At 52.8% G+C, this 23,422-nt stretch overlaps 3 protein-coding genes across 3 annotated transcripts; 1 reads left to right on the top strand and 2 right to left on the bottom strand.

Annotated features, from left to right (window-relative positions):
* The first annotated feature begins 1,217 nt into the window (after positions 1 to 1,217).
* LOC120691776 lies at positions 1,218 to 5,104 on the top strand. Its single transcript, XM_039974968.1, has 3 exons — positions 1,218 to 1,552; positions 1,683 to 2,006; positions 4,352 to 5,104. Exons 1-3 carry the CDS (start codon positions 1,322 to 1,324, stop codon positions 4,877 to 4,879), a joined length of 1,083 nt encoding a protein of 360 aa, XP_039830902.1. The 5' UTR covers positions 1,218 to 1,321; the 3' UTR covers positions 4,880 to 5,104.
* A 5,525-nt stretch (positions 5,105 to 10,629) lies between these two features.
* Positions 10,630 to 11,514, bottom strand: LOC120689384 (keratin, type II cytoskeletal 1-like). Its single transcript, XM_039971672.1, has one exon. The coding sequence runs from the start codon at positions 11,512 to 11,514 to the stop codon at positions 10,630 to 10,632; it is 885 nt and encodes a 294-aa protein (XP_039827606.1).
* Positions 11,515 to 19,627: 8,113 nt separating this feature from the next.
* On the bottom strand, positions 19,628 to 23,019 carry LOC120692558 (cyclin-dependent kinase inhibitor 5-like). Its single transcript, XM_039975883.1, has 3 exons — positions 22,525 to 23,019; positions 20,101 to 20,310; positions 19,628 to 20,014 (listed from the first exon to the last, which is right to left on the bottom strand). Exons 1-3 carry the CDS (start codon positions 22,863 to 22,865, stop codon positions 19,945 to 19,947), a joined length of 621 nt encoding a protein of 206 aa, XP_039831817.1. The 5' UTR covers positions 22,866 to 23,019; the 3' UTR covers positions 19,628 to 19,944.
* Positions 23,020 to 23,422: the final 403 nt, after the last annotated feature.

The raw sequence follows: 23,422 nt of genomic DNA, 5'->3' as shown, positions 1-23,422 counted from the left end.
AACCTTCAAGTTGAAGCCTGATCCCGTGTGTGTTTTCCGTGTCCATACCCGAAAAGGCACGAGGGACTGAGAAAAAGAAAACAGAGAGAAAGGAAATCGCCTTGGATTCTAGTCCAGGATTGAGGAAGAAGCCAAGCTATACATACATACATGTTGGGCAAGGCAAGGCAAAAGCTCTCCTGCTGGTTTGTTGCCGCGTCGCCGTCGCTCCGTCGTTGCAGCGTCCCCGGGAACCCCCCAGCCCAACCATCCGCGCATCAATGCTGGCCGCGGCTCCCCTCCGCCTCCGCCTCCGCCTCCGCCTCCGCCTCCCCGCGCGCGTTGCATTGCGTGCGCGGGGTTGCGGGGTCGCCGTCGCGTCCCGCCATGGCGCGCGCGGCCGAAAGCGCCTCGCCATCGATGCTTGCGGCCGCCGGCTAACGGGGGGAGCCATACCGACCTGAGCCATGCAGTGCGGTTGCGGGCGGCACGGCAGCATGCGCGCCGCGTCCAGGGAGAAGAGGCCGCGCCGGCCGGCCGGGCACATCAACGAAATCCCCCTGTCCCCGGAACAGAGAGGAGGAAAGCTCCCGCACGTCCACCTCGTAAACCCAAACGTGCGCGCCACTCCACTGCGATCGATTGATAGCGAACGCGGCCGCAAGCAACAGTGCGAGCGGCCGGCCGGCCGGCGGCGCATCAATGCATCATCGTCTACCCGTGCACAGGCTCCGGCTGCGCATCCTAGCTAGCGGCCTGCTTCGAACGCAAGGATTTTCACTGGGGAAGGGAACAGCTCGGTTCCGGTAAGAGCTTGGAGATTTACAGGCGTGTCAGCCGGACTGGCGGCCTGGCGTTGGAGGGGAGGAGACTTGGCTTGGCTGGGAAGCAGAGCAGGCCGGCGGCGGGCGGCTCAGGCGGACGCTGAGCTGCCACGGCCACGCCGCCACCAACAACAAACGCCACCAGCGCCAGCGAGATTTTGACCGCTCCCCAACCCAAAACAAACCCTTCCCTCTTCTTGCCTCCCTTGAACGCTCCACCCTCCCCCCCTTTCCCCGCACTCCACACGCGCGCCGGGCCCAGCGGCTCCACTGACACAGCGGACCCCCCAGCAGCTCGGGCTCACGGGTCAGTCATGCTTACCGTTAGGCAGCTCGTGTACGCGCCCGCGAGGTGAACCGCGCGCGGCGCTTCCCTGGCCTGGCCTGTGTGGCCGCCTCCCTCTTATAACGAGAAGCAGCAGCAGCAGCAGCAGCGGACACGCGCGGCAGCCTGACACAGAAGCTACGCACGGGCCGGAGCGAGCGAGCGAGAGAGAGGCCGGCGGAGAGCGAGCGAGATGCGATCGAGGGTGGCGCTGGAGCCGCTGGCGGAGGAGCCCGGCGGCGGGGAGGAGGAGGCGGCGCGCCGGCGCTCGGGCCTCCACGCGGCGCTGCACCGGTGGGCGCGCCTCCTCTCCGGGGGCGCCGCCGGGGACGACGCCCGCCCGGCCGCCGACCTCCGCGTGCTCCTCTCCGTGCTCGCCTGCCCCCTCTCCCCCGTCCCGCTCCTCCCGCGCCTTCCCCGCCACGTACGTCCACGCCGCCGCCATCAACAGCTAATTAACCTTCCCGCGCGCCTGTGTGTACGCTACGCGCGCGCTTGCTTTGCTTGGAATGGAATGATGGAGGAGCGATGCGCGCGTGTGTGTGCCCGTGCAGGTGGCGTCGTCGGCGCAGTACATCATCGAGCAGTTCAGGGCGACGACGGGGTGCGGCAAGCTCGAGGACGGCGCCGTCAAGAGCATGTACGCGTCGGGGCGGGTGCGACTGTCGATGCTGCAGGAGCCCGGCGGCGGCGGGCGCGCCCACGAGGGGAGCTTCGTGCTGTGGCAGCTCGCGCCCAGCATGTGGCTCGTCGAGATGTCCGTGGCCGGGCAGAGCGTCGCGGCCGGCAGCGACGGCCGCGTCGCCTGGCGCCGCACGCCCTGGCTCGGCGCCCACGCCGCGCGCGGCGGCTCCCGCCCACTCCGGCGCGCGCTCCAGGTTGGCATCATGGCGCTCCCTCCCCTGCCCCCCACTGGCATCTCTTGTTTCGCATCGTGATGCCATGTTCCTTTTTCTTCCGTTCGCCTTTTTCCCCCCTCGTCGCTTTGCCGATCGCCATGGGCATGCCTCGCATGCACAGCGTTACTGCTGCGAGCTAGCCTGGCCCATGACAGGCGGGGCCCGCCGCCGCCGTTGCTGGCTTTCCTCTGCTTTCGCATGCCATCGATCGAATAGCCTCCTGCTTTTGCGCACGCCCTTTCGCTTTGCAGTACATGATAGAAAAAAAATAGAGGAGAAGATCCCTTAAACAAAACAACTCGATGCGAATGCGATGAATCTTTTGTTAAAAATAGCACTTGGATTTATCTCATGTATGGGCTCTGCACTTGCACAGTTGTTATCTTGGGATCTGCAGGATGCCACACTGTTGATGTCATGATTGCCTCATGCTCTGCTCTCCTTCGAGCTCTGCAGGAGAGCGGAGAGCCTGAGAACTGGAGTCCAAACTCCAAACTGTCCATGTTTGAACTGGGGAGGACGATTAGCAGTTGGTAGGGTGAGATTAGCCTGCCTTTATCCATCACATGGGGCTGGAATAAGAATATCTCTGTCCGCAGGATGCTCTTTTTTATAAAGAGCTTAATCAGCCTAGTGTGAGATGTCTGAATATTTGTTTGATCACTGAGCTTGATTTCATCATTAACTTAGATTGGCTGCTTTTGTTTAGGCTTATCCCGATCAACTTGGCTAGTGGAACCTCTTTAGTATATAGGTTAGGTTGTTCCTGAACACATTAAGGGTGTGTCAGTGTGAGGATGGGAGTTGACGAAAAACAATTCTCTGTTTTCTCTGAAGAACTTGTTGGCAAGAAGAATATACATGTCGTCTGTCCACGAAAAAAAACTCTACCCGGGGAGGAAACGGCCCCACCGTTTTTCATTAAGAGGAAGTCACACCGGCTTACCCGGGTAGAGAAAACCCCCGAACCCTGGCCCATGCCCGAGAGGGCCAAGCCTCGCGGCGAGCACAGCGAGGGGTTTTTTTACCCCAACAGCCGGAAATTCACTTCTGATGAGAATCGAACTCAGGATCTGTTGGGGCGCAACGCTACCGGACCGGGCTAGCCAACTGGCCGCCCGGCTGCATTGGTATTTCTTATTTGGCGAAATCTGTGGATCATGAAACAGTGTTCTTGTTCCTAACACTCTGAAAGGAAATAAATTCCTGATTTTGTGCTTTATTTGGTTAGACCCATTGACACTCTTCACTTAAGGCTATCAGTTGGTATTTCTAGCAAAGCTATACCATATCCAACTATAGTTTGCAATATGAAAATTGGGTGCTGAGGTCATGTTCTGATTCTCATGATCTTGATGCTTACCAAACGTTCTAATAAAATTCTGCAGAGTAGGTTACATCTGATGAAGCCTAACTGTTTGAACGTTGGATTGATGAGGCCTACACACTAGTTTATTGTTCGAGTCGTTGTTTTAGGGTCTACCATTCAGCCAATTTGATAATAAGAACAGCTCAAGTGAGCATATGACTCTGTGGGCTAGTCAAAGCATACAATTTGTTCAGTCTTCTTGACTTGAGTATTGTTAAGTTTCGACCAATCCCCGTGGAAATGGATAACAAATGTAGGTAGTATCATCAAAATGTATTCACGTTGGAGGCTTGTACGGATGCAGCACATATGTTGAGGCTCTTAGCTGTTGGTACTATCATAGAGAATTTTAAGCAATGGTGTGTTTTGTTTAGCAGTACTGCATCATTATATCAGCAGTGTCCTCTGTCCCATTCCAATAAATTATGGCGTACTGACATGTTCTTACCTACTCCTAAACCCTGATGCAGGGAATGCACTGCCAGTTCCCACTTGTCTGTTTCATGTTGCATTGTCCTCGATGGCAGTAGCTGAAAGTTCTGAGAAAGTTTCCCCGTTTAGAATTATTGTCTGATACGGATTTCAGACAAGAAAATGGTAATCTAAGTATGCACTTGGGCTTGGGCACACTTAGATTACCATTTTCTTGGAGAATCTGATCTGCCCTTCTCTGAAATTTGCTAGCACTGGTGGTCCTAAAGCAAGCACCAAACACATGTATGCCAACAAGTCAAGGAGATTTATCTGTCTTGTCAACTTTGCTGTCAAATGCATTTTTCCATCGTGTTTTTGCTGCACCTGCATCCATGTGGGCGCGCGCGCATATACTATTTTTCAAGGTGTCAGTATTCACCAAGGCAAAAGTCTTGCAGATTTGCGAGGTTGCCAGGATTCTGATGATTTATTTACATGTTCACTGGCAGTAAATAAAGTGATGGATTATTGGTGCATGCAGGGCCTGGACCCAGTGACGATCGCGTCCATCTTCTCGACGGCCGAGCACGCCGGCGAGAAGCAGGTGGACGGCGAGGACTGCTTCGTGCTGCGCCTTGACGTTGGGCCCTCGGTGCTCTCCAGCTGGAGCGACGGCACCGCGGAGGTGATCCGGCACGGGCTGACGGGGTTCTTCAGCCAGCGCAGCGGCCTCCTGGCGCGGCTGGAGGACTCGCAGCTGACCCGGATCCAGTCCCCCGGCGCGCCCGCCATGTACTGGGAGACCACCATCGCGTCGGCCATGTCGGACTACCGCGCCGTGGACGGCGGCGGCGGCGTGGCCGTCGCGCACGCCGGCACGTCGACGGCGCACCTCGCCCGCTTCGGCGTGGGCGTGCGCGCCGCGCGCGTGGTCACGCGGATGGAGGAGTCGTGGACCATCGACGACGTGGCGTTCAACGTGCCGGGCCTGGGCCCGGACGCCTTCATACCGCCGGAGGAGGTCAGGAGGAGCCGGTCGTACGGCGCCGCCATCGCTGCCGGCAAGTGAGCTCAAGAATGATTCAGGCGTGTGTGTGTGTGTGTGTGTGTGTGTGTGTAACATACTAGTCTGAGTAGAGAGAGGGAGCTTTGTAGCTTCGTATTTGTCTGTCTTCCCTTTGTAACTTGTGAGTGTGCGTGGCATCAATGATCGTGCATGTACATATTTGTGTATCTGATTTACCCAAAACAATAATGATGGCAATATTTTAACCCACTTTGGATCTGCGATTCATTCCCAGTCCAGTCCTATGGATTAACGAATTCTGAAACGCACATCTACTTTTTCCTTGACCACAGTATTGAGGTTGCAGAAAGATTCATCAGACTCTCTAGGTTCACTTTGACCTTTTACTCCACTGTTCTTACTGTACAAGTATCTGGACATGTGAGTGAGATGCATCCATGTTGTGATGATGCATACGATCTCAGGATCTGCATAAAGTCAGATGTCGCGTGCTACTAGTATACTACTACTGAATACCCTATTGGCAGAAGCCAGTGACCACTTTGGCAAGTTGGTTCGGGTGGTTCTTTGATGGTTGGCGCTTTGACACAGTCCGCAAACGAGCCGTCCGTTTCTGAAGAATCCTTTGCTGCTAACACAACCGCGCCATGCCGCCTCCACAGCTCCACTGTAACCTCCTGTTGGCTTCTCCTTGTCCTGTGCCGCCTGGCCCCTTGCGCCGGGCCTCAGCACTTGCGTGTGTTTCCAGCGCGATCGCGTCATCATAAGCGGTGTCCGCCACGCCTCCGGGGCCTGGCTCTATTCCGGGATGCCTCCTGTCTTCTCCACGGCATCGGACCGGCAAAGGCAACCGAGTTGACCACCCTGTTGCTCGGGTTTGTTCTGCCATTCTCATCACTTGCAGTTGCAGGCAGCCGAGTTTTTGCAAGCATGGAGCAGATTGCAGCAGCCCTCGCCCTGAATGCGGGGAATGAGGTTTCATGGCGATCTGCTCTGCGTTATCACAAGGAGGCAAGGACCACGCTCCTCGAAATGCTCGAGCATAGCGGCGACCACGAGCAGTGGCGGATGCAGGATTGAAGAGAAGAGGGGCTGAAATAATAGAAATATTGATTTGTGTGAAGATTTAATGGTGATTTGGAGGTCTTGCTACAGTGTTTTATGTATAATTAGAGCAGCTTAGGGCGCTGGAGCCCCCCTGGCCCTCCTCGTGGATCCGCCCCTGACCACGAGAGGCAGGTTTCATGGCGATCTGCTCTGCGTTATCACAAGGAGGCAAGGACCACGCTCCTCGAAATGCTCAAGCATAGCGGCGACCACGAGAGGCGCCAGACCTTGCATGCATGCTCGCTGCTCGCTGCCGATCTGATGAGGCCGAGACCCCCGCCGCATTGCCTCCTGCAGCTGCAGGGGACAGTTCGCACATGGCGGCCCTGTTTCAAGTCTGTGTTTATATATGTAAAATGGTGATAAAAAAAATCACATCGAACACTGTAGTATTTTTCGTTTGTTTGTGGTAATTATTATTCTATCATGACCTAATTAGGCTCAAAAAATTCGTCTCGTCGTGTACATCAAAACTATACAATTAGTTGTTTTATTTATCTACATTTAATACTCTATACATGAGGTAAAAAATTTGATGTGATAAGTGAATAGTGAAGTTTGGAGAGAGAAGATTTGGAACTAAACACAGCCCAATGTTTTTGCATCACCAGGTCGACGGCTCGATCGCGGGCAGACGGATCGGTCAAATCACATCACATGTCAAAATTGCCTACTGGGCTACCCCTGTCTCCTCTGTGCGAGGGCGAGGAGAAGGCGTCGGCCGGCCGTCGGCGAAAACTGTTGGAGGTGAAACTGTGTACTAAAGCTTGGTAGCCGGTATGGTCCCGAAAAATCTCAGTGGAAATGCATGTATGATGTATGGATGCGTCGTCTAATCTGATCAGAGGAACAGTGCCTGAAGATGAACACCGACGACCCCACGCCGCCGGCGATCACCGGACGCACACACGCGAACTAAACACACGCGAGCTCTGTGGAAAACAACGAAGAACACACGGTGTTTTTGGTGCCGCTAATGCGCAGCGTTTTTGACTCTATTGATCACAATATATACATACACGAGTGACTCTCGGCCACGACCCACGACGAGCGCCACGCGCGCCACTCCTTCCTACTTGATCGCGCCATCCCACGACCGAACGAGTGGAGCGCGAAGCTTCAGCTACGACTCAACGGAAAGACCAATGCCACACCGCGAACAAAGCGCGATTCAGGCGTACACGACGCATCCAAAGCGGATTCAGTTATTGACCAAAAGCTAACAAGCGCTAACTAACATTCCCTCTGACAAAACGGGCTGAAACAAACTGAGTTTCCAACATTCTCCCCCAAAGTCTGTTGTTTCAGCCCAGATTGACCACGCCAATCTTCTCCCGAAGCTCACAGAACCGCGAACGGCCAAGTGCCTTCGTCATCAGATCAGCGAGTTGCTCCTGTGAGCTCGCAAACTCCAGCAAAATGCTCCCCTTGTCCACGCATTCACGAATAAAGTGGAATTTAGTGTCAATATGCTTACTTCGATCATGCAGCACTGGGTTCTTGCTGAGAGCAATTGCAGACATGTTGTCCATCTTGAGTTGAGGCACTCGAGGATCATCTCCCATGACATCCTTCAGCAACCTCGTGAGCCACACTGCCTGGCAAGCTGCAGCAGCGCCAGCAATGTACTCAGCTTCGCAGGACAAGAGCGCCACCACCCTTTGCTTCTGTGACTGCCAAGCCACCGCCTTGTCCCCAAGGAAGAAGATGATTCCTGTGGTGCTCTTCCTTTCATCAGTGTCTCCCCCCAAATCGCTGTCACTGTAACCGATCAGGTTGTTGTCGCTGCCTGTCAGCTTGGGGTAGACGATGCCGAACTCGATCGTTCCGGCAATGTACCGCAGCAAGTGCTTCACCGCTGCCATGTGCTCATGCCTTGGCTTCTCCATGAAACGACTCACAAATCCAACCGCGAACGAGATGTCCGGGCGAGTGTGAACCAGGTACCTGAGGCTGCCCACCAGGCTGCGGTACTCGGTGGCGTCTACCAACGCCGTCGTTCCATCCTTTGACAGCTTTAGCCGCGCCTCCATCGGAGTATGGCAGGGATTGCACCCTCCCATGTTCGCCTTCTCCAACAGTCTGCGCGCATACGCAGCCTGTCCGAGAGTGATAGCAGCCTTGGATTGCTTGACCTCGATGCCCAAGTAGTAGGACAGCAACCCAAGGTCGCTCATCCTGAATAGGCGCTGCATCTCCTTCTTGAAAGCCTCGACATCGCCTTCCTTGGCTCCAGTGATGATCAGATCATCGACATAGACGCCGACGATCACCCGTGATGGCCCCTTCCCACGGGTGTACATGCCGTGTTCACTCGTGCAACGCACAAAACCAAGTTCGTGCAGGCTTGCATCTAGCTTCTGGTTCCACGCTCTAGGAGCCTGACGGAGTCCATAGAGCGCCTTCTTCAGACGCAGCACCTTCTGCTCGTGCCCAGCCGCTGTGAAGCCAGGCGGCTGTTGCACGTAGACTTCCTCGGCGATATCCCCGTTCAGGAACGCTGACTTAACATCCATGTGATGTACAAGCCAGTTCTCCTGAGCAGCCACGGCGAGCAGCATCCTTACTGACTCCATTCTAGCCACCGGTGCAAACACCTCATCAAAGTCGATGCCGAACTTCTGGACGTACCCTTTTGCCACCAGGCGTGCTTTGTGCTTCACGACCGCGCCCTGCTCATCGCGTTTGAGTTTGAACACCCACTTGAGCCCAATGGCTCGGTGACCGGGCGGCAGGTTGACGAGGCTCCAAGTGTCGTTCTGCTCAATGGACGACAGCTCGTCGAGCATGGCCTTGCGCCACTCCTCCTCCCCGCGCGCCTCGTCGAATGAGGTGGGTTCATCATCCACAGCGAGGAGCAGCCCCGCGTCGAGCTCCCTGCCTGCCTCGCCAGGGACTGGAACGTCCCCAAGGACGTTGTCCAATGCCCGAAATCGCAGAGGCGCGTCGTCCTCATGATCTGCATCCAGCTCCAAGTCACCCGACGGTGGAGATACGAACTCCACGCCCGCCGGTGGTCCCGGCACTGGGGTGCTCGCCGTTGTTGCCCCTCGAGACGGCGAGCTTGGAGGAGTGCCGAGAACTCTAGTCGGAGTAGACAGCGCCGCCCCTGATGGTGGTGGTGAGCCTCCGAGCGGCGGCGGCAGGCTTCCACCGCCCGAAATGAACGTGGTCATGTACTCGACGGTGAACGGCTCCCCCGAGTTGTTGTTCGCCGTGGATGTCGGAGCACCATCCCAGTTCCAGGCCCTCCCTTCGTCAAACACCGCGTCACGGGAGATCAACACCCGTCCAGTGCTTGGATTCAGGAACCTGTACGCCTTTGATCCAGGCTCATATCCGATGAACACCATTGGCGTACTACGATCCTCCAGCTTCTTCTGATGTCCCCCGGCAACCTTCACATGGGCAACGCAACCGAAAGTGCGAAAGAAATGCACAGCCGGTTTAGAACCATACCAGACCTCGTACGGAGTTTTTCCTTCCACGCTACGCGTCGGCGAGCGATTCAGTACGAACACGGCGGTGCTCACCGCCTCACCCCAGAGCCATCCGGGCACCTGCATCCCCTTCATCATGCTGCGAGCCATCCCGAGCACAGTCTGGTTGCGCCTCTCCACCACGCCGTTTTGCTGCGGCGTGTACGGCGCGGTGAGATGACGCTGGATCCCTTGATCGGCGCAGTACTCCATGAACGCCCGCGCCGTGAACTCTCCCCCGCGATCGGTACGCAGGGTGCCAAGCCTCTCGCCAGACTCGACCTCCAGGCGCGCTTGAAGCTGCTTGATCGCGCCCGCGGCCTGATCCTTGGACGCCAACAAGACCAGCCACATGAAACGGCTCCTGTCGTCCACGACGAGCAGGAACAGCCGCTTCCCGCCGGGCGTTTCTGGTGTGATCGGTCCGCACAGGTCCGCATGCACCAGTTCCAGGGACCGCGACGCGCGGAACTTGCTCGCCGTTGGGAACGGTTGTCGATGCTGCTTCCCGGCGAGGCAGCTCTCGCACACCTGCTCCACATGGTCGATGGCCGGCAGGCCATAGACCATATTCTTCTTCGACAGCAGCTGTAACCCACGGAAACCAAGGTGTCCATACCTTGTGTGCCACTTCCAGGAGATGTCGTCCCCGAACGCCGTGTGACAGACCGGCGTGCTGATGTTGAGGTCGAGAGTGTACAGCCTGCTGTCCGAGCGCTGCACCTTTGCCAGGAGATGCCGGCGTTGATCCCAGACGCACAGGACCCCCTCCTCGATCAGGATCTTGTAGTGGTCCTCATCCAGCTGGCCAAGGCTGATAATGTTGGCCGTGAGCTTGGGGATGAGGTACACTCCAGGCAGCCTCTGATGCTCGCCGGTCTTGCAGGTGAAGAGGATCGTGCCGCGCCCCTCGATGCCGACCACCGACCCGTCGCCGAACCTGACGGTGCCGTGCATGCTAGTGTCGAGGTCGGAGAAGGATGACCGCTCCCCGGTCATGTGGTTCGTGGCGCCCGTGTCGAGGATCCACCGCGTGAGCCCGTCGCGGTTCTTCTCACCAAGCTGGACAAAGAGTTTGTCCTCGCGGATGTGTACCTCCTTCGTACCTGCGGGCGTTGCAGCGGGAGACGCCGACGCCACGTGTGCCACCGGGTCGGCGAACACCCAGCGCGCGCGTGCCCCTCCTTCACCGACCGCGACGTGGACCTATTCTTCCGAGTCGACGGTGATGGAGGTGATCCCCACCAGAAGCGCGCCCTCCTCTTCGACCTCGGCTGCATGGGCCTGTTCGTCACGTTTCTTCTTGCGGCACTCGCGGGCCCAGTGCCCCTTGTTGCCGCAGTAACGACATTCGTCGCTCGCGACGTCGCCACTGAGTTCGCGCCCGGCGTCACCACCAGGCTTCTTGGCGCCACCACCGCGCCCACCGCCACGGCCTCCACCACGGCCGCGCCCCCAGCTTCCACTGCGGCCTCCCCCAGACCCTCTTGAGCCAGAGTTGCCGGAGTTCGACGGGCCCCCGGAGAGCTGCAGCTTCTTGGAAACGCGCGCGACCAGCTCCTCCTCTGTGAGGTTGAGCCGCGCGAGGTTGTTGCCGCCACCGCTGAGGTCGTGCCGCTCCTCCGCCGCCTTCAGGCGCCCAACCAGCTCCTCCACGGACAGGGTCTCTAGATCGAGCAGGGTCTCGATCGACATGGCGATTTGGTGGTGGCGCGGAGGGAGCGCCTGCAGGAACCTGCGTACGACCGTTGGTTCGGTGTGGTCGTCCCCGAGCGTCCTCAGCCGTGCGGCGAGGTTGTTGATCCGCACCGCAAACTCGTCCACGCTCTCGCCGTCCTTGAAGACGAGGCCGTCGAACTCCCTTCGCAGGGTCTGCGCCTTGGCCTTGCGGACGCGCTCGACGCCGAGGTTCGCCGTCTTGATGTCGTCCCAAGCCGCCTTGGCGCTCTCTTTGTTTGACATCGACACCACCATGTCGGCCGGCACCGACTTGCAGATAGCCTCCATGGCCATCATGTCTTCATGCTCCGGAACGTCGGCGAAGTTCACGGCTTCCCACAGACCGCGTGGGCGGAGCATCACCTTCATCATCGCCGACCACTCGGCGTAGTTGGTCTTGGTGAGCTTCCCACAGACCGCGTGGGCGGAGCATCACCATGGGCACTCCCAGAATGCGGTAACCGCTCTGATGCCAATTGAAGATGAACACCGACGACCCCACGCCGCCGGTGATCACCGGACGCACACACGCGAACTAAACACACGCGAGCTCTGTGGAAAACAACGAAGAACACACGGTGTTTTTGGTGCCGCTAATGCGCAGCGTTTTTGACTCTATTGATCACAATATATACATACACGAGTGACTCTCGGCCACGACCCACGACGAGCGCCACGCGCGCCACTCCTTCCTACTTGATCGCGCCATCCCACGACCGAACGAGTGGAGCGCGAAGCTTCAGCTACGACTCAACGGAAAGACCAATGCCACACCGCGAACAAAGCGCGATTCAGGCGTACACGACGCATCCAAAGCGGATTCAGTTATTGACCAAAAGCTAACAAGCGCTAACTAACATTCCCTCTGACAAAACGGGCTGAAACAAACTGAGTTTCCAACAGTGCCGAGACACGATCGAGCTAGGGCATGCCATGTGGGATCCTTGTTTTTGTTCCTGAGTTTTTGTTCCTGAAGAGGACATGATGCGACGCGCGATGCTATTCAGGAGTTGGTCAGTTAGGCTGTCTGCAGCTGCAGCGGGACACTGAATAGGTCCTTCAGTAAACCTTACAGGAAAACGAGGCTGCAGCGGGGGATGGGAAAGGTCCCGCTACCGTCCCGGACTCGCCAAATCTAGCGCGATACGGGACGCGCGCTACCGGCCACCGTGGCGTGGGGCCCGCCTCTCACCATCACGCCCATCACCAGTCAGCCTCTGCTCACGCGCGCCCTCGCCTCCGCTCGCCTCCACCGCCTCACGGACCTTTGGTCCGCACCCGCCGCCGGAGATCCACCGTCGAGGCCGCCGGTCAAACATGATCATCAGAAGTCAATAAATATTTATATTGTGGGACGGAGGTAGTATTCAGTAGCACCAGTGATACTATCTGTTGACAGCCAAAATTGGCACCAACCGGTCTGACCGAGCAGTCTGACCGGTCGAGGCACTGTGGCCTGTCCGGCAGGGACCGACCGGTCTGACCGGTCCAGGTAGAGTCCGAGTACAACTATGGTTTTTTATAGATTTAGATCTATAAACAGGATTTCTTGTGGGATAAGTCCAGCCCACCCTATAAATATAAAGGGTCACGGCCAATTAGGAAATCCAATCGAACAAAATCAATACAAACTCTACTTTTTATCATCTTCTCCAAACCCTAACTTTTCCAACCCCATCTGCTATTCTTCCTTTGTCTCCGCGACATTTGAAGGCGTTCTAGGTGGCCTGCCGATCCTAGAACAACCCTACGTGCGCCTACCCTGACGGGGTCCCTCCCGGGTTTGCGTTCGTCGGCCGTCGCCGATTCTTACCGGCGACCGATCTGACCGGTCCCTTAGACCGGTCTGACCGCTCCACGCTGGAAAAGCTGCATTGAGCTTTTTTTTTCGCGCCGCACAATCTAGTGTGTTCATGTGTTGACTGAGATTTGCGTCAACATTCTTTTTGGCGACTCCGTTGGGGAAGAAAGATCTTGATTAATAAAACCGATCTAATCTACTCCAAAGAAGATGGGCTCCAACACAGAAATCGACAAGGAGAACATCTTCCCTTCGACATATGAGCATCTTCCGGAGGATGTCCATCTGCTGCTGGAGGAGCGCAAGAAAGAAGCACGATGAAGAAGATCTACAAGCGGCGCTTGCGAGCATCAAGGTCGATCGACACGGCAAAGTCACCAAGATCAAGGAGACCAACTTCGCTTCTACCTCCTCGGATGCATCTACTGAGGTAATACCTGCTGCAACTGCTCCACCTTCTGGTGTTACTATGGAACAAATTCAGAAATTGCTAGCTGAGCGTGATGTTTATTGGGTTAATTGGCTTAGCTCTAAGGAAAGAGAATCGGCTGGTAAGAAACCAGAATCAGCGGACGGACCTCCATCTGTTTCTACTTCTGAATTTTATGTTCCTCAACCATCGGCAGCATCTCCTACGAGTCAACCTCAATATGGGATGCCGATGAATTATTTCAGTGGTCAAACTGTTACACCCACGTACACTGATCCTATTATGAGTATTCCTGGTTCGGCCAACATTAGCCGAACAAACGAGATTGTTCAGTACACACCACCAGAAATCTCCAGAAATTCAGTGCCACACACCGATCCTATCTCCGACGAGATGTTCGACCGATATGTGCAGTGTTGACAAAATCGGCAGAGACCGGTATATCAGTCCGGTCGGACCGGTTCCCCCCAACCAGTCCGACCGGTCGTACCGACCGGTCATCCGGTCAGTTTGTTCCAAACCAGCGTGAGGTATCTACATCCACAGCCAAATTCTTCGAGTAATTTCGATAAAATGCTTACTGATTATAAGAATGATTTGGCTAATCGGCTTAGAGAAAGTTTTGGAGTGGATGTTAGAAGTAAAACCCGCACATACCAAAAGTTGTATCCTACTTCGTTTGATTCGGTTGTATACCCTGCTGGTTTTAGGTTGCCTGAGTTTGTTAAATTCAGTGGGGAAGATACTATGAGTACTTTTGAGCATATTAGTTAGTATCTTGCCCAATTAGGAGAAGCTAGTTCAATAAACGAGTTAAAAGTGTGTTTATTTTCTTTATCTCTAACTGGAACCGTTTTCTCATGGTTTTCATCTTTGGCACCTAATTCTATTGGCTCATGGGAACAATTAGAGCAGAAGTTCCATGAGCACTTTTTCTGTGGGCATGATGAGCTTAAATTGTCTCACTTGACATCGGTTAGACAATCGCGTGATGAATATGTCAATGATTATATAAGACGATTCCGCGATACAAAAAACGATGCTTTAGTGTGAATATTGCAGAAAAGGATTTAGCTGATTTGACTTTTAATGGCTTGCGCTCTCATATTAAAGAAAGATTAGGATGCTATGATTTCTTTACTGTTACTCAAGTGTATCAAAGAGCTTTGACTGTAGAAAGCCGAAGCAAAGAGTCTCAAGAATCTCATAGGCATCATCATTCTAGTGTGCATGCTTTAGAATGCAATTCAAATTGTTCGGACGATGAGTCTAATGATGTGTATGCTGCTGAGTTTGCTTGGCCATCTCAAGTTAAACCATTTACTTGTTCTGCTCTTAAGCCGATTCAGAAAAATCGGCAAGATGAACGATTTATTTTTGATGTATCCAAGTGCGCGAGGATATTTGATGAGTTATATAGGATTGGATATGTCAAGATGTCACATACTCTACCGCCGCTTGAAGAGTTGAAGCGGCGAGCATATTGCAAATTTCATAATACTTTTTCACATGCTACTAATGATTGCAATGTGTTACGTAGACAAATTCAATCGGCCATTAATGAAGGACGATTGGTTATTCCTAATATGCAGGTTGATCAGAATCATTTTCCAGTGCATGTGTTGGAATTGAATAATCCTAAAGTGCTAGTTCGGCCGAGTCAAGCCGAATCAACCAAGGAGAAGAATGTAGTTATTGTCGATGAAAGACCTGAAAAAAAGCTGACACAGAAGATCCCACAAGGCGCAAAAACACTCGGGGGAGGGGGCAAGACAAGAAGAAGAAGGCCGACAACAAGTCGACCGGTCCGACCGGCCATAGCAGCGGTCTGACCGGTTCGACCGGTCCGACCGGCCATAGCAGCGGTCTGACCGGTTCGACCGGTCTGACCGGTGCGCTCAGTAAATCTGGGAACTCCTCCAAAATCAAGACAAGGACGAATTTTAAGAAACTCTTGGCCAAATATGAGAAGAAAGAGAGTGCTCAGAGACATAAGAGGCCACCAAGCGAAGTCAAGGATACGAGATCATCGTCAAGACATCAAGAGCAATCGAGTCAAGATGTTGATTGCAGCAAAGAGAATGCGAAGAGCAAGGAGCAAGATTCAAAGTATTTACAGCCGAGGTGGTGTCCCTCAGACTTGTCTCATACTCAGAAGAAAAGGCTGCAACGTATGCGCAAGAAGGAGACAATGGAACAACAAGTGGAGGCCGTGCCAAAGACGTCAGCGACAATGAAGAAGGTGTGGCGGCCCAAACAAGTTGTTTCAACATCGACTTGAGCAAAACATGGCCGATAATTGTTTATCGCCTTTAGTAAAAAAAATGGCCGATGTAGTGTTAATCATCGCCCTTAGCCAATTTTGGCTCAGAAGAATGTTTTTTGGCAAGCAAGATTTACCAAAAAACAGGGGGGCATATGTTGACAGCCAAAATTGGCACCAACCGGTCTGACCGGTCGAGGCACTGTGGCCTGTCCGGCAGGGACTGACCGGTCTGACCGGTTCAGGTAGAGTCCGAGTACAACTAGGGTTTTTTTTATAGATTTAGATCTGTAAACAGGATTTCTTGCGGGATAAGTCCACCCCACCCTATAAATATAAAAGGTCACGACCGATTAGTAAATCCAATCGAACAAAATCAATACAAACTCTACTTTTTATCCTCTTCTCCAAACCCTAGCTTTTCCAACCCCATCTGCTGTTCTTCCTTCGTCTCCGCGACGTTTGAAGGCATTCTAGGTGACCTGCCGATCCTAAAACAACCCTATGTGCGCCTACCCTGACGGGCCCCTCCCGGGTTTGCGTTCGTCGGTCGTCTCCGATTCTTACCGGCGACCGATCTGACCGGTCCCTTAGACCGGTCTGACCGCTCCACGCAGGAAGAGCTGCATTGAGCTCTTTTTCGCGCCGCACGATCTAGTGCGTTGGTGTGTTACTGAAATTTGCGTCAACACTATCAGATCAGATCAGATCACAGGTGATGTCACAGCAATGATTTGGCTAACTGAACTAGGTATACAACTATGCATCGTATAGCGACGGCACCTTTGTTTCCAATGGAATCATCAGCATTGTTTTGCCCTGTTCTCGCTCCATGGGTCTTCAGTTTGGAGTATTGTGCAGTAGTATAATACAGCGCAGCCACTGCAGTTTTCACTAGCAATATTTTGTTTCTCATCACACACAACCTCGAGACTCGAGAGGGAGTTGAGCTGCAGTTTTCTTTCAGTACTGCTGATGGCTGCACCTTTTTCCCCCCCCAAAGCTTTGTCGTCATAGTATCGACGTCATCGTACTAATCAAACACATAATGGTTTGGTTAGACACGCATATATGATCACACATTTCTTTGATCGATTCCAAAAGTAAACCACCTTTAGGACGAGCAGAACCGGACCTAATCTCTCGTCATTCAGACACAGCACAAAGGGAAACCCGGAAAGTACACGAGGATTCAGTACCAGCACGAACTGCCGCGATGATTCAGAATTCAGAGAGCTGGTGGTTTCCTCTCTGACTCGAGTGTCCGTTCCATGAACAAAGGATAAACTAGGACGCCATAGCAATCCATGCGATGAAAGCATGTACGGTGTCATGAATTTCTAAAGCGTCAGATTGAAACGTCTGAATCTATAACAATTTGCTATGCTTCCCAAAAGGACTTGGGTCCGAGATTTTTAATTTTGTTCGCCACTTGGTCTGTCCAGCAGAGAGAATAGTGTGCTCGAACACGAAGGAAATGATTCGGACCTGACGAGGGGAGCTGAATAGAAAGCGCATGCTCCTGTACCGACCGGTCCAACAGTTTTGAACTGCTTCTCGTGATTAGGTAGATGTTGTCACGAAGAAGGAAATGCTTTATATCGGAAGATTCATGCAGAGATCGGAAGAAGTGTCTTTTCATATATAAAAAAAGTATTTAGAGATGGTTTCACCCGTTGTCTTCTTTAAAATGGTTAAATACTCCCTCCGATTTTTTTTAAATGACGTTAGGACATCAACCTTTAGCTTATTTGTAGTGTAAAGTTTTGTCTAAAACGTCAAATATTAAGGTATGGGGGTAGTACATGTTTGGACCACAATATATTTATAGAAGAAAACAAGTACTTCTTTCAAAATAATGAAAAAAAAGCATTCTCCTGCAACATTCCGAAATGATTAATCACTGCTGATGCAAGTGAGACCACCACGGCATCACCCAGTGACCACTTGGCGGAGTCTATTGGAGGCCAACCTCCCCCCCCCCCCCCCGCCCCCCCCCCTCCCAAAAAATTTGCGAGGGTTTGGTTTACTTTGCTAGTCCGTTTATTACAAGTAACTCACGTATCCGAGTTCATCCATGAATCTTGCAGAACTATTCAGAGAGGACCACGTGTAATCATGTCTATTGCTTTTCTTGCATTTTGTATCGTTTGACTATAATTGCTGGATAATACGTCGCAACGCTCTCTTTTCATTGTATTCGTTAGCTGTTACTACCTCACCGGCTGTGGAGCTCGCTGGGCACTGTCGCCTGGACATATGAAGAAGAGCACAGGGCTCCTAATGGGCTGCAGCTAGTCCCTTTGTCGATTCTTTTCTAAAACCTTATCTTGCAAGTTCATAAATTCATAATTTGTTGCTGATAACTTGATTTTTATGCTAATTGCTGTCGTGGGGTTTCTAGGGGTACCCACAGCCGGGTGGCGGAGCGCACCCGCCTATTCCCTTGTGAGGGAGTACTCGGGGAAGTTCTAGGCGATGGGGCTGAATCTACGCTGAGACAAGGACTCAGGAACACACGATTTAGAGTGGTTCGGGCCGCCGGAGCGTAATACCCTACGTCCACTGGGAGATGTATTGTTCTTGGTGGTGTGTATGAACCTATCCTCTGCTGGCCTTGGCTCTTTCCCAGCCTGAGGTCTTCTAGCGGCGCCCCTCCTTTTATAGATCAAGGGGGAGCGAATACATTGGACGTTGGGCCCCGACAAGTGGGCCCAACATGCTGTGCAGCATACTGCGCAGAGTACTTAAAAGACAACAGTGGTTACAAATCTTTTCCTCCGATATGCGTACTGCTGCTCTTCTGACCCAGGGGGGTCTTTCCTTGTCCCGTCAGCTAGGTGCCCGTTGGAGTAGCGTAGCTTGCGGCGTGGCCTGCTGAGGCTATTATGTAGGCGTCATAATGGGCGAAACCGAGCCGTCGTATCCATCTGCTATGGCAGACTGGCAGGCGCGGCGTGGGCGGCGCCGGCGGCTCCACTACCTTGGTAATACGCGATCAATAGTGCCTCCTGGTCAAAGAATCGCCTCGGCTTCCACTGTATCAATGCGGTCGTCCACCTACCGCAATAAATGCAGTGGTGGGTGAGGCTTAGTATGGAGACCAAGTGCCCTTGTATACGTGTCCGCCCCGGACCACCCAGAGGTAGGGCGTCGACTTCTTCCCTTAGCGAGGGGTCCGGTTACCATACAGGAGGTCCGGGACCCTATGAGGGGTTCGGGACTTCCACGGGGTCCGGCCCCCTTGTGGGGTCCGGCCCCCTTGTGGGGTCCGGAGCCCCGGCTGTTCGGGCTGAGCGCCTGCCTCTTCCGGGACACGCGTCGTTCCCGGACCTTTCCCAGTCGTGAGGCAGGTCCGGAACCGTTGCCGAGGGATCAGGACTTCGGACCACAGGGGTCCGGCTGTTTGGACGTAGTCAAGGATAACTACAAGACCCTTGCCTAGACACAGTAAGAGGGGGTACCCCAGTCCTGGGGTACCGACAATTGCTATCCTCAAAAGCTTAGGTAGCTACGTTTATATTATTTGATGCCTCACACATATTTATCTAATACTATCGCCAAGCTTTCTCTCCATTGCGCTCTAGGGCGCCATGACATGTGACACTTAAAACTTGCCTACGGTGCGGTATGTCGGCTCTTTAAACTTGAGCCTTCACAAATTGCCCCCCTTAATATTATCTCACGCTCCGCCACTTAGTCTCGAAGGAAACTGCACGGAGTGTCTTGTCTTGACTCACGCCACAAGACCGAACTCCAATGGATTGGAACCCAAACGAGTTCGCGGTTCAAAAGGAGTATCACGAATACTGCGAATGCAAGCCCCACAGATTCCATCATGACACGGCCTTCCAAGGGCATGACGGGCCTCCACGTTCAAATGGCGCAAGGCCAATTTTTCCTTTCCTTTTTCTGAAACTGCAAGGCCAATTTTTCAGACCAGAGCATGAGTTTGCCATGTGAGAGGCAACAGCTGAAAACATCAGGAAAATGTCATGCAAATATAACTCTAATTCATTAATTTGGTTCAAGGACTAGGCACAGAGGATTAGGCCTACACTACACTACATGAGATGGTTCGGTTACAGCATGAGCGTTGACCAGTTAACGGTTACAGTAAGGTTGGGGATCTGTGTGTAAGTCAGCGCTGGACCTGTTCATTACACACGATCATTCAGCTACAGGCTAATTAATCTAATTTTTACAAAAGACAAGGAGGCTAATGCAATCCAGTTGGTTGGCGCCACGGCCACGACACCAGTCATTGCTGTAGACATATCAGATCAATGAAGCTCTTGTGCTGAAAATCTAGCATCCTAACCTCGTCCATTCATACCGTCCAGGAAGAGGGCTGTCGTTCACAGGACAGAAGTTATACCTGATCAGAACAATATTGCAGTTCAATGTCAGCCTATGCAAAAATTAACAAAATGTTTAAGTCATAGAGAGGGAAGCCAGACGTACTTCTCCCTGAAGGTATGCTGCTCATGCTGTTCAGCCGCTGCGAAGAACTCTTCCATCTCGAGTGAATTCGGTATGAAACGACAGACTGAGCTTTCCATTCTGCGACGGGATGTCATCGAGCTGCTTATTTTGCTTTTAGTTGTGGATCCTGGGGTGCTTATCATCTCTGAGTTCCTAATCAAACTGCAAGGCGTCGTCTCTCTGGTATTCCTGCAACCAAAAGAGACATGAGTAAAAAAGCTCGAAAGAAAAACAAACAGTGGCATAAATGCACAAGTACCATTGCAGTGTACAAATTTTTTTCTCACTTCTAAATTGAAATCCCATGGGGTTGCCCAGAAGCAGACATCAAGTAAGGCCAAGTATCACAGACACACTATTAAAAAACCACAGCCATTCGAGTCACTGTTCAATATTGTAATAGTGCACTATTATTGCAACCCTTACTAATGGGCAGACGAAATTTGCTCTTTAACTATGTCTCCTTCCTTAACACTACAACAAAATAGTCATGTAGATCCGCTTGCCTCGTAGCGCTTTTAATATCGTGTCTACATTTTGCTCCGTCCTGGTGCTAACAATGACCTTTAACACCACATTAAAAGCGTACCGAGGTAACCACGTTGTTTCTTGCTTTCTCTACTCCTCCAGATATATGGGGCTACCAAAGCTTTGGGTCCACCCACTCTTATGGTCAGACCTGAGAGTCCGTTAGGATTCTGCCTCTCTCCTCTATGCACCAGATCCAGAGAAGTTCACCGTAGTCGCATTCCCCAGTCACTGCCATCGACCTATCATCAACACTGGTGTTTTTTCCATCACACGGCCCTGCCTCTCAGCCTACTTCACCTGCAGTCCACCTGCACCTCTACTTGTCGCGCCACCCGCATTGAACCCACAAGGCCATCAGCACCAGGCCGTTCATGGTGACCTCACAGACCCCATACTCCTCCAGTCCTCCTTTTAGTTTCAATTTGAGCAGCTGTTTGTGATAAATGGGGATGGATGTGACAATACAAATATGGATTGGCTCCCAATTTGTTAGACCACACATCAGGGTATTACAATAATCTGGGCTAAGATTTGTGTGACACCTTGCTTTTCTTTCTGTTCTTTTGAAGCAAGGAAGAATGTTGCCTGAAATATCAAGCATGGAAAATGAGATGAGGGATTGATGGATGAGTTTTGATGCCAATGTGGGCCGATGCACACAAGAATGTGCGACTAAAATAATGTAACACATCTCATGACACACTACTTTTTTTTTCCCAAACAGCTATAGAACCCAGAGCACCACATTGCACAGTAGATACCAGAAAGAGTGGCTGTAGTCATTCACTTGTGAATGATCAAGGCCGGAATTTTTTCCATAATCTAAAAAAGATACCAGAAAGAGTCGTATCTTTCATTCTTCCCTTGATGGACTTGCGCTAGACATTTTTCTGAAGAAGTATAGTGGTTGATACACCAGAATAGAAATGGAGGGAAAACTCCATTTCATGTTTGCGTTTCAAGAAGGGTGGTCCATCCCAAGGGCCAGTGATCCCAGGCAGCTAACAAGCAGGAGGTATTCAATGGTGGTGACACTCTGGTAGACTGGTACACGGCTAATGATGAGATGTTTGCCAATGGCATGCTGTTTAGTTGCCCTCCAGACACAAAACAGTGGCAAGTGAGCAGAAACGCACGAAATGGGATGTTGAGTGTGAGATTTGTGCTGTCTCTCCGGCAATTGAGATTTCTTACAAAAGGGCCTTTGATTGGCAAAAGATTGGGAGGGTGACTGCCGAACCCCACCACTAAGCGAGACCCAAATAGGTAGCACAAATGAAAATGCCAGAGAAAGAAGGGCTGCGTGTGTAGGGAAGGGGAGAGAACATGGGGAAAGGACGCAACTTTTCCCCTGCGGCTACGGGTAAAACTAAGCAACGGCCCCTAGTGATAAACTACTAAGAAGGCAGCTTTAGTTTGGACTGGGTGCAAGAATCCAAGTGACATGCAACTAAGTGAGGATTACTTGTTCATTTGAGCAAAAAAGTGCATCTTTTATGTCTAGGTTTCAATAAAATAAGGTAAGAGATTCTTTTAAGCTAAACAGGATTACCGAGTCCAAGTGATTTTTTGCAGCTGATATGAATTCAGGAGGCTCAATTTCAGCCAAAGAGTGGACCTCTAGACCGAGAAGTTGTCCCAAGGATACAACAGAACATTGGACACACCGGAAAGGATAATGGGGGGCAAACGAAAAAAAATGAATTGGGCGGCAAATGGGGCATCATTCAACTGCGAATTCGAAGCACTAGGTAGCCCGGGCGGCGCTAATGGACTGGAATCGAGAAGATAGCGCAAACCCTAACGAATCCCCCTCGCGGCAAAGGAACAGAATTGGGTGAGGACCGGAACCTGGACGGCAAAAAATCTCACCTTTCCATAGAATCGAAGTCGAGCACGTTCTCCCCGAAGGACACCTCGACCTCGTCCTCGGCCAGCGCGGGCGACGCCGCGGCGGCAGCGGCCTTCGTAGCGGCGCCATTCTTGGGCGCGGGCGCCGCCGCCTGCTCCTTGGGCGGCTTCTCGAGCCTCCGGCTCCGGAGCTCGAGGTACTCCCCGGCGGCCTCGCCTGCCTCCCCCTTGTCGGGCGGCCTCTGCGCCCGCTGCAGCGCGAGCGTGCGGGAGCGCGTGCGGACGCCGAGCAGCGCGCCGCCGGGGACCTCCATGACGGCGACCTCCCCGGACACCTTGCCCTTCCGCATGTACTTCCCCATGGCCTGGCCCCGTCTCCCGAACCCCTGCTGCGGCGGCCGCTGGCTCGAAAGCTTGGTCGGAAGCGAAGCGAGGAGGAGAAGCAGAGGCAAGCGGCGGCAGGTCGCGGTCGCAGCAACAGGGGGAGGAAAGGAATCCCGGGAGTAGAATAATGGGGAGGGGAAGACGAGGGCGGCGGGACACAGCCCACAAAGGCCATTCCAAAAATCTTGATGATGGGCCTCTCCTTTTTTTTGAGACTTGATGGGCCTCTCCTGGGAAGGAAAGAGAGGCCCATGGAGCAGATGATGGTTTCAGGCCGCACGCACGCTCAGCCCGTTTGCAGTCGACCCCAGCTCGTTTTCAGTTGTGCTGCTGCTGGTCATCGACCTTCGGTGCGCCCCGAGCCGTTTGGATGCCGGGAGATTCTAGGAATCTAAAATCCTTATTATAGCCATCCAAACGGATTCCACAATTAACATTTTAGTATTACAGAATTCCACAATTACGTTCCCACTGTCAGTAGCTTTTTTTTTTCCAATGTAGTAATCATCAATTGCACTTGCACGTGATCGTAGTT

Source organism: Panicum virgatum, chromosome 9N (genome assembly GCF_016808335.1).
Source record: "Panicum virgatum strain AP13 chromosome 9N, P.virgatum_v5, whole genome shotgun sequence".
Lineage (NCBI taxonomy): Eukaryota > Viridiplantae > Streptophyta > Magnoliopsida > Poales > Poaceae > Panicum > Panicum virgatum.
The sequence above is the reverse complement of the archived record's forward strand: the minus strand, read 5'-3'. Positions and strand labels throughout refer to the sequence as shown.